This window comes from Asterias rubens, chromosome 7, assembly GCF_902459465.1.
Source record: "Asterias rubens chromosome 7, eAstRub1.3, whole genome shotgun sequence".
Taxonomy (NCBI): domain Eukaryota; kingdom Metazoa; phylum Echinodermata; class Asteroidea; order Forcipulatida; family Asteriidae; genus Asterias; species Asterias rubens.
Window position 1 is genome coordinate 21410071 of NC_047068.1, and position 11556 is coordinate 21421626.

Here is an 11556-nt window from a genome sequence, read left to right on the forward strand (position 1 = left end):
GGCGTGGTGTTAGTGTGTAAGTGTGCAGAGAGACCCTCGTTAATATTACTGGCTGGCTGGCTGGCGAGGCCGGGGAAAATTCACTCGAGTGAATGCCCGTATGGGGACGCGGGCAGAAATAAAACATAGAGTGAGAGGTCTGTACGACGAGAGGAGAAAAAAAAATATCGAATTCCATCGCGGCAGTGCAGTCCATCAACACGCACAACGACTAGCCATTAATAAGCGTCAGCGCATTAGGGCTAGGGGCCAGATCGTGCTGTGCACCGACCGACCAGGCTGGTTGATTCCATTTCAACGGTGCAACGGGCCAATAACATCGGGCTAGCCTCTCACTGCACACAAGCACCATCAAGGCTGACTCGTACTGTAGTCTCGTTCACTCATACAGTACATAACACACTGTGTGGCGCGCAATACACTACCCAACCGCTGTGTATTGCATGCGCTCTATGGCTTTTGCAATCGCGTTTGCTGTATGGCTAGCTTAGGCACACACCCAGATAAATTCAACGACCTTGTTGATCTGTGCAGCGCTAGCGCATGCCAGTAGGGTTTATCAGCGAGGTTTAGACGCAGGGTGATTGGACCGCTGTACTGCTAACCCACGGAAGGGGACAAGACACAACACAAGACGGTAGCTGTTCGACTTTCAACGACAACATCATCTTCTAAAACCAGTCTGTGTGATTGTTCCTTCCCGCCAATATGGAGTTGTCTGAGATTGGAGAGAGTGTTTACGCCGCGGAATCGCTACTAAATCGGAGAACTCGTAAGGCAAGTATATCACAGCAACTATCCACGACCATATTGTATGATGAATAGCAATCGTCTCTCTGCTAGCTGTGACAGCCAGCCGAGAGAAGTGGATAGAGGAGAGTGGGCAATCTTATCCGCTAGCTACAGCCAGCGCCGCATAATACATGCGCGCTATAATACATGGGAGACGACTAATTCACCCTTACGTTCTTTTGTATTTATCTAACACAGGGCAAGCCGGAATATCTCGTCAAGTGGAAAGGCTGGTCAGTAAAGTAAGTATTTGAATTCACTGCACGGCTCACTGTATAAATCCCCCTCAGTATTCATTTGAATATTCCATTTGAATTATAGGTGTTTACTGGTTCCTTATTCGGTTTTTGAAATATTCCATGGGAATTAGATGTATTTACTGGTTCAGTATTCGATAGGACATGTGCATTTGGCTTTTATTAATGATTTCATCCCGTTCACCCATGTCCCTATAGGTACAGTACATGGGAACCAGAGACGAATATACTGGACAAGCGCCTCGTGGATGGTTATGAAGACAGGTAAGTAAAGCACACATCGCCCCGCACTATGTATTTATGCGCCTAGTGGCTCTCCTTTTTTTGCATACTACGTGTGTACGTGCCCGTACATAATGAGTTCCACATCATGTCAATATGGCTGTGCGTACGTGCTCGCAATGGGGAGCACTACTGCCGTTGGAAATTTCAATCCCGTTTTGTCGATCGACACTCACTGTTATATTATTCTCTCTTTATTTTTTGAACCCGTTCTAGGCGCAGAGAGTTGGCTTCTCCTGCCGGGCAGAGAGGACGTAAGAGAAAGAGGCCCCTCTTAGACGTAAGAATGACATTTCGTTGTTTTCTCCGACCTATAAAACCAACACAACTTCTCGATGAAAACCCCGCCCTTTGCGAATGAATTGAACCGTCCCCGAAATATGATAATGAATTGAAATTTGATATAATTTACGAATGAAGTGGGCATAAAGAGTGCTTTCTTTTCATATTTCAGATTCGTTCGGGGACTGGATTGTTAAGAAATGCGGAACCTAAACCTGAGCCAACGGAGAATAATAATACTACCACGGCGGCAGCAGGAAACGCCTCGGCCCAGGCGGGCGATCAGCCGACAGCTACCGGGAACAAAGACTCGGCGACCGGCAGGGCGACCAATGGCACGGGTGGAAACTCCCTGGATACCGGCGGGACTACACCGGGCAGCGTGGCGGAGGATGACTCCACAACCGACGACGGTGGTGATGATGATGAAGAGCCCCTCACTAAGAAAACTTTCACCCTGACTGCTGATAAACAAAGACCTCCATCAATTCTCATCAACGGATCAGATGAGATACCTCTGGTGAAGCAGCAGCCGAGTAACCATAGCAACCAGGGTGTGACGACAGTTTTGGCGGGAAAATCAAAAAGTGACCCGGATGAGCAGCAGACGACGAACGGCGTACGGGATTTAAAACATGGCTCCTCGGTGATTAAATCAAAACACCGGACTAAGTCCTCGAAAAAACTCAAACATGCCAAGGGAATTAAACCACCGAAAGAGGAGCTGACTGGGCTGCTGCGAAAAATAAAGAAGCGCAGAAGAGAGAAGACCAAATCCAAAAAAAGGAAAGAGTCCTCGTCGATTTCGAAGGAGAAGAGAGTCAACGGCGAGAAACGCGGGAAAAAGAAACACAAGAAGAAGCACCGACGTCATCATCGTCGCTCTTCTGATCAGACGGAAGAGGGCCTCCTCCTACTCAAGAAAGTCCACAAAACCCCAACAAAGGATAAGAAGAAATCACGCAAAAAGAAGAAATCTATTCTTCCTCCTCCTCCTTCGGCTGCTGCCAAAATAATTGATTCCACAGTCTGGGATTTTAACGACAGTGATTCGAATTCCACCGCGATTCCAGTAAAGCAGTCGCCGGAGAAAAGACTTCTCTCCCCCGTCAAGAAATCGTCTGAAAAACCCCTTGCCATTCTTCACATTGCCGATAAATCTCTAGGTGCCCTCACGACCGTGGACAATTCTCTATCTCCATCGTCGAAAACTCCAACCGACACATCAACACAGTGCACCATAAAGACCAATTCATCGTCCACAAGCGAACATACGTCTACTAAAAGTCCAACCAAAGCACCACACTCCCCGAAGAAATTACTAACCGCGGAATTATCACCGAACTTTGCAAGAATTTCCGAATGTGACGCCAATAAAATTTCCATCAGGATAACCACGTCCCCACTGTCGCCGAACTCTTCGAAGAAATCAACCGTAGTCCAGTGTGTAAGCCCCGGTAAAACAATCCCATCCGAGAAGTCGCCCAAGCCCGATCGGGCAAACGGTCTTGATAGATCGGCTCAAGCCGAACGGCCCTCACCGTCTGAAAAATCCAAAGTGAGACAGCCCACTTCACCCGTGAGACCACCCACTTCACCGAAATCAACCACTCCTCAACGTTCTCCTGTACGCATCTCTGAAACTACGCCCAAAGCCACGCCCACTTCTGAGAAACCACCAATCACACAGATGCCTACATGTCGTCCATCTGAAACCACGCCCTCCCCAGAGAGGTCGCCTACTTCCCAGAAGCCTCACATCCGTCTGTCTGAATCCCCGCCCACTCCGGAGGGACCGCCCACTTCAGAAAACCCACCCACGTCTTCGAAGAAAACGCCCATTATAGAGAGACCTCCCACTTCAGAGAAACTGTCCGTTTCTAAATCACCTCCCAGAGAGCCAGAGAGGAATTTAGTACAGATATCTGTACCCACATCAAAGACGACACTCACATCAAAAACTTCGCCCACATTAAAGACCACACCCACATCAAAAACCTCGCCCACATCAAAGACCACACCCACATCAAAAACATCGCCCTCATCAAAGACTACACTCACATCAAAAACCGCGCCCACGTCAGACAAGCCTCCAGTCACTGCGTCTGAAAAACATTCAAAATCAGAAAGGTCAATTTCTTCTGAAGCCCCGCTCATTACTGAAAAACCACCAAACTATGGGCGCTCACCTGTATCAGAGGCGGTGCCTGTGTTAACTCTCACCAACGGTTCATCGCCCAACAGTTGCGAGAAACTTTACATTTCAACCAAACAGATCTGTGCAAAAAGTCCAAAAATCACGTCATCATCCATGGAAAGTGAAAAGTTGAAGAAATCTCCACCTATTAAAAAACTTACTGTGAGTTGCGTCTCCCCGCCCAACTCTAATGGGAAAAGTACCGTTGTAAAGAAAACGCCCACCACGCCCGACCGAGTCACAGAGCAGAAGAATCCACACATTGTACAGAGGCCGCCAATTGCCACAAAAACAATAAGTTACCCGGATAGACCGCCCGCTGCAAAGCCGGCACACCTACCTAAACACACCCTACAAACTGGAAAGCCACCCAGTGACGAGAGGCCACAAATACCTACACCATCGGCCAAAAAACTGTACGACACGTCGAAGCCATCTCTACTGGTGAGGTTACCCATATCTAATAAACAAATACCCACGGAAAGACCACCCTCCTCTGCGAAATCGCCCAGCTCCCCGAGAACGCCCAATTCCGAACGACCATCCATTCCTGGTGCTGGAGCGCCTGCATGTAAAAGACCGCCCGCATCACTGAAAACCCCAAATTGGGAAAAGGCGCCCATTCCCCCAAAACAGTTGACTTCTGAAAAACTCAATCACAGTGACCGACTGGTGAGCCCGGGTGGGAAACCCAACTCAACAGTAACACAGATTCCTAAACGGGCCCCGATCCGGGATAGCTCGCTGTTACTTACAAGCGGCTACCCTGCGCATGTTAGCAGTCGCCCGTCCAATAACGACAACATCCAGTCACCACAGCAGCCCCGAAAGGTGACTCCACCAAAATGTCAGAGCAAGAAAGTAGGTCAGCCATCAGCCCGAGCAACGCTGCCCCGAGCCCCTCAGCATGACCCGAATGTACCCCTCGATCTGAGCGTCAACCGTGTCCCAACTCCGTCATCAATTCCTGCAGAAGCCTCCACCAAAATGAAGAACAGCGACTCGTCTAAGCAACATTCGAAACCCAAGCCGTACCCCTCCCCTCCCCCTACCCATCGAATCTGGACCCCGGCTCGACATCACAATCTCGATTACATCGTGGTGACTGACGTCACGGCCAGGAATTTTACGATTACAGTCAGAGAGAGTTATACACCAGAGGGATTTTTCCAGAGCTGTACGTGATGGATTTTGCCCAAGGGGCGTTACGTGACAGTCTGGGAATAATTCTGTTCAAATTATACAGCATAGTAAAGTAAGAGGGGGAAAAAACCGCGCGAAAACAAAATAGAGTATGTAACACATCAATGTTAGGCAGGCTGACGCCTTAACAAATAAATCACAACAGATTGTGTACATAACACCTGAGAGATAAAACAATACATTTTTTGAGCAGTACATAACGATTGTACAAAGAGCACGCGCTGTGTAAACAAAATGACTTTCTCTATTGCCAACACGCATTGGAGGGTTAACCAGCCGTTTTGTTGAAACAATGAATGGCATGGGGGCCGGTTATAATTAATGTAAACATAAAACGCGTTAATGCTGTATATTAAAAAAGCTTATAGACTTGTAATATTATAATCATGTGAAATATATCTGGATGTAACACTACTATTGAGACTCACTCAGCGTGCTGCTGCTGTACACATGCACACTTCTCACTTACACGCATAATAACCAAAGGGATGGTTAACACTGCACAATTTTATCCCACACTGCATTTTGCTATTTAAGTATACAAGTCAATGTTAAAGGAGTGGGGTACTTTTCGTAACACAAAACACAATGTCCACTGATTTACATTAAACTTACACAGTTTGAAGATAATGATGGTAGAAGGCTTCCCATCAAATTTGTTACTTTCTTAGGTGCTGTAGTTTTTTATAAATAAGTAAAACAATGTCACGGAAATACGTTTTACATGCTAAAATAATTTTCGGGGCTTGTTTTTACTCATTGCTCAAAAACTACAGCACCCCAGTAAGCAACATGTAAAGGTAAGCTTTCAACCATTATTATCTTCAAACTGTGTGAGTTTAATGTAAATCTGTGGATATCGAGTTTTGTGTCCTACCGAAAGGACCAAGACCCCTTGAAGGGGCTGAAAGCTATCGCCTGCTTCCCTATACACAGTCAGCAATATCCACTTCCATGTGCTGACTACATGGGTATTATGTTAGCTGTTCATGTCTTTGGGAGAACTTGTTTAACAATTTTGTAAAGATATGTAAGCTGAATGATTTATAATCAGTACTCACTCTTAAAATTCTCCTTTTTTACCGCAAAACATTGTAATCACCGCCATAGTTGTTTTTAGCACGAACCAACAAATATGGCGCGGAAATTATCTTGATTAGTAATTCATCTTGTGTGTAAGAAAAAAAAAGGAAAAAAAATCAACGTGCACTATAAAATAGTGCAAGTAGAAAAATGTATGTTGTTTTGTATTTGTGTTAATCGTCATTTTGAGAAGATGAAAAGAATTTCAGTCGTCCAGAAATGTAGATATGTGTATCTTAGTTCTGGACGTAAATTAGAAGAAAAACAAGTCGTCATGTTCTGTTTTTTTTGCACTCTGGTTTGTCGCAACATGTTTTGTATTAATCAAGTCTTTTAAAAATCAGATGGTATATAAATTATGATAATTCGACGCCACCTTCTTCTAGAAAAGATAATAATGTTGTATATGTTATATGAATAGTAAAAAAATACATAATAGATGTCTATATATGGTTGTATGATATAGCCTTTTAAAAAACAGTTGAAAAAGCTATATATATAAAAATGTTTGTGTTGATGTTTGCTGAGCATTAATGTGATACAATGTTGATTAATGGACAATACCTTCCCTATAGACCTTTATCACGGTGTGGCCATCTTGATTTTACTCCATTCCAACTCATTGTAACCAAACTGAGGCTGGACGAAACAATAGTCTGGTGCCAGATTTGCGCAATGAGTGTTAGCATTCATTACTGTTTGTGGAAACAGGGAACATGACCAATATGGTGACAGCGTGATAAAGGTCTATAGCATTTATTTACAATCGTAAAGCTGCGCTGGATTGTTGTGAATTAACCCGACATTACACAGTTGCAGGACGAGTCTATCAGACCGTTTTGTGAATTACCTCCTTAAAGTAAGGCCGTATCCAAGTTGGCGACTACATATGTGGCTGATGCTAAGGCTGTTGCCAAGGACGCCCCATACCTCAATGCATGATTATGCGGAAAGCCATAGCCGTAGTCATGACTGTAGCCGCTAATTTTGGACACGGCCTAAGTCAGCTGAACATCACAAATACTGTGTTTATTTATTTATTTTAATTGGGAGGCAATAATACTACTTCGATGATAATAACTGAGTTCCAAAACAGTTAGTTCGAAAAGAGTTATTATATTCTTGTCTGAATAGTGGTTCATTAAAAAGGTTTGCAATTGGTCATGGCTGTTTTGGTCGTCTTCATTTCAAAACATGAAAACTGTGGTTATGCCATCATAGGGGGGCCTATAGCTGTTTCAGAAATTTGAGGAAACAAATTATGTTTAATGTCATATGATGATATCAGAATAATAGGTTAAAAGCATCCACAAGAAAAGTTGGAGAAGGGGAAACCCACATTGCAAACTGGATGCCATTGGAGTAAATTGCTTTCTGATAGTTTTGTTCTGTGATTTGATGTTCTCCAAAGGGGGGAGGTAGTTTCACAACCTATCAAAAATTGTCTAAAACGTTCTCACGTTGCCTTGTTTATCGTTGCTGACACTTATTTTGGCGTTATGCAAATGTATTTCTGTTGAAAGTTTGCGCAAGAAATGTTTAGTTTTGTAAGTCGCACACATTTTGTACGTTGAGTAATACACAGACCTTTGTGAAATTGTTCAGATTGAAGTAACGAGTGTTTAATGTTGCTAGAATTTAAAAATCAACATATACTTTATTTATTTGTTTAAATTATTATTTGTATTTTTTATATTTGTTTTTGCATTTGTATTTAATATTTGAAAAATTTTTTGTGTGATAACATGTCTAAACTCGTTTATACGTAGAACTCTGAGTTGTGCTTTTAAAAAAATGCATTTTTATTTGTTTACGACGTCAAGTAGCAAAGTATATTCAATACCTGTGTATGTAATGAAATTGCAGCAATGTTATAAAAATCAACTGAATAAAAACATGTTGTGGAAAAATTTGTTTTGACGTGTTCTCTAATTATGTGCACATTGTTTCGTTCAATCAATCAATCAATCAATCAATTAATCAGAAGACATTATATAGCGCCAATCAATCAATTGCGCTTAAGACAGCTGCATGACAAAAACAATACAATTTTTCGGGAAAAAATGTATTATTTGATAAAATTTGATGTCGTTTGAGCATTTTCTGTAAAAATATTAACAGTCTGAGCTTCGTAAGCTTTATTTGTGGTGCTGTTTTTGATTGTGTTGTTGTTGTTGTTTTTGATATTGTTATCTTTGTTGTTGTGGTTTTGGTCAGGCTAAGAAATTCATCTTAGAACAAGTTGGAAGGGTAAGGCCATTTTCTTTTTGCAAAGGGCACTTCCATTGGAAAATCTAAAAGTCATTGGGAAACTTCTGGAGGGCACCAAAGCCACAGACCAGGGGTAGCGGAGGCAATGGCATCCATGGCCTGTCTGGTTGTTGTGGCAGTCTGGTTGTCGCTTTACTTTTGAAGGTTCCTATCGAGGAATAAATTAACGTGCACAGAAACTTACTTCAGTCGTGCCAACCCCCCCCCCCCCCCCCCCCCCGAGGGAAATAAAGACCAACACCTCAGGCAAACCTATTCTCACAGAATGATGGTATACATAAGCATCAGTTTACAGTGATACATTATACAGTATGTATAAAACACATGTATGTGTGCATCAAAGCCAATTTATACTCCAAACTCAGGATCTCTAACATGTAAAGCACACCTTTTTAAAACACGTGCTCTCAATATTTGCATAGCTGATGGGTTTTTTAAAGCTCAGTGTTACTTCGTCATTCCTGTGTCAACCACTGCCCAAGTTGGGATTGGTTTGTTATAATAAGTCCGAGAGATACCGATACCGCTGGTGCAAGCCAGACCGTGAGAGCCGCGAGCGTACACGGGTCAAAAGGGCGGTCACGACACGCTGACATTATGCCCGGCCTTCTGTTAAAAGAAAACCCCGTAAAGCCTAACGTTAAAAACTCAGTGTTATCTGCTCTCTGAACAACGCAAAAAAGAGAACATTGCCTTTTCACTGGCTGCGTTTTCGATATGACGTGCCATGAACAACAGCTGAAAAGATTGTATACGTAGTAATATATCATCTGTGGTCCATACAACAGAATATATTAAAAAGATTAGGTGGACGGTCTATCTTTCGTGCTCTCTCCCTCTCGATGAATAAAGGCTTGTGTATTTCCAGAAAGTGTTCAGCAACTATGGGATCTTTTTTTTGCGCATAGAGCGCGGGTGTTATTGTTGACTAAGACTCGACGGTGTTTGGTTGCGAAACCGACAAAAGCTATTATTGTGAAGCATTATATTTGAGCTATACAAACCTCTAGCCAGTTGAAGACCAGAGACTGAAGGGAGAGTTTGAATGACTGAATTGGCCAGAGTGTGAGACTCGAGTGTGAGCCTATAGATAGTATGTTTAACAGCGCTGAAAGTGTGTCAAAATGATTGGGGTTTTTTCCCATTTTATTTTTGTCTTAAGATAAATAGGACGACCATCTCGTTGTACAATCATGATTTGTTTAGCAATCGCCGTGTGTTCGAAAGTAGCGCTTATTAATAACTCAAGAGTTCGCTTTAACAGAAGATGTTATAATTTCTCTCAAGTAAGAATGAGTTTGTTAATTCTACCTCCATGGTTTCATGAAGCTATGTGGCGACGGTCGCCATTTTGTGCTTTTGCAGTTTTAATTTTGGCCATTGTACCATTCCAGACATCAGTCGCCTTATGTACGGACAGTTTGTACACCATCTCTTTTTTTAATTCTCAAAGATTGCTCTTGGAGAATTGCTACTTGCTCTATGACAAAATAATAATAATTGTAATGATAATAAGACGAAATTCCACCATAAATTTAATTATTGTTTTCTCTGTATTTTGCCAAGGACAATAAGTGTTAACTCTCTTCTAACTATCATTTGTAGAAAAGTTGTCCTGTATGTTCAGCGATTTTTTATTATTATTATATAATATGCATGATTATGAAAGGCTGGTATGGGGCCTACAGTAAGAATGAGTTTGTTTCGTGAAGCTATGCGACGGTTGCCAATTTGTTTGTGATTTTGAGTCTTAGTTTTAGCCATAACACATCGTTCTCTATGCATGTTGTGCAATATATAATCCAAAAGGCTAATGAGTTGTACTTCCCACTTCAAGAATGTTGTCCTGTATTTCAGCGACAACATACTTCAAAGCATTTACATAAACAGGTAACAGGGCTCAGTGAGAATGAGCTTGTTATATGAAGCTATAGCGACGGTCGCCATTTTTTTCTCATGCTTGTTGGAATCTTGTGTAATATAGAAATGTCCACAAACCCAAAGGGCTAATGATGTATAATTCCCTCTTGAAGAAAGCTGTGTTGTACATGTGAAGAGTTGTCATGGAATTGTCTCGTGATATATCACTAATCTATGTATGGGGAAAATTAACCTCCAGTGTGACCTAGTAGTGATGTCACAGTGAAGATGTCACAATTTTAGAACAGGAGAATGTTGTTCCTTAACTATAGCAAATCGTGGCATGCAGATGATGTAACGATTGGCTTTACTGTTTACAGTCCCAGCTCTTCAGAAGGAAGGATGTATATATTTACACCAAAACAACATTTAAAGAAGTTGTCATTTGGGGTGGTAGCACATCGCACAGAAAAAATTCTGGAGTGGTCATTGTAGATTCAGTAATCGCAATATCATGAAAGGGTGATGAAATGAAAGGGTGATGGGGATGGGGTGATGGGTCACTTAATTACCTTGTTTTGTAGCTATTTACACTGTTTGTTACTTCACTTCTTAGCAGTACAAGCATTTTTAAAGTACAAATGAAACAAAAGTGTATGATAATCATTTCAACCAAATCTCGGTTTGATTTGATATTATGTTTGACTTTAGGATAATTTGGGGGAATATTGATAGAACCCGATTTGTTTGTGTCTGTTATCCCGAATAACCAGAATATTTTTATTTTTCAAAATTAATAATCTAGTTCCAGGAATCAAATCCACGATATCTAAACTATTTAAAATGTCCTGTTCAAATTAATGATGAAATTTAAAGTAACCTAATTCCGCCTCTGTACACAAGTCGTGTCATCCAACAATTCCAGACCTCAGCCGTGCTATACTGGATGCCATCTCCTATTTCAAATCTCAAAAAAGGCTCTCAAAAATGGCTGCTTGTTCCTTGTAAAAGGGGACTATATTTTGTCAAGATAATCAGGCGAAATTCTACCGTAAAATTTGGGGGTTTTTTTCCCCCAGTATTGTAGCATGTACAATAAGTGTTAATTCTTGTATATAGTAACTTGTGAAAAAAAAAAAAACATTTATGTTCAGTGATATAATTTTGAAATGCATGATGATACAAATAAAAGGCTCGCAATGAACATGTAGCATATCTCCTCTGGATTAAACATAACAAATAGAAGGAAATTTCAAATAAAATATACACGATATGATTGGAAAAATTAAGTAGCCTATCTCCCTATGACAAGAAGAATAAATTAAAGAA

General features: G+C 41.7%; 1 protein-coding gene across 1 annotated transcript; it reads left to right on the forward strand.

Annotated features, from left to right (window-relative positions):
• Positions 1-273: 273 nt before the first annotated feature.
• On the forward strand, positions 274-6737 carry LOC117292702 (flocculation protein FLO11-like). Its single transcript, XM_033774842.1, has 5 exons — positions 274-777; positions 991-1034; positions 1248-1313; positions 1548-1611; positions 1786-6737. Exons 1-5 carry the CDS (start codon positions 709-711, stop codon positions 4993-4995), a joined length of 3453 nt encoding a protein of 1150 aa, XP_033630733.1. The 5' UTR covers positions 274-708; the 3' UTR covers positions 4996-6737.
• The last annotated feature ends 4819 nt before the right edge of the window (positions 6738-11556 follow it).

Excerpts from the sequence above, each read along its gene's own strand:
- LOC117292702 (XM_033774842.1), top strand. The coding sequence starts at position 709 with ATGGAGTTGTCTGAGATTGGAGAGAGTGTTTACGCCGCGGAATCGCTA. Across the intron at positions 1,035-1,247 it reads TGGAAAGGCTGGTCAGTAAA|GTACAGTACATGGGAACCAG; the intron begins GTAAGTATTTGA and ends ATGTCCCTATAG. Across the intron at positions 1,612-1,785 it reads GAAAGAGGCCCCTCTTAGAC|ATTCGTTCGGGGACTGGATT; the intron begins GTAAGAATGACA and ends TTCATATTTCAG.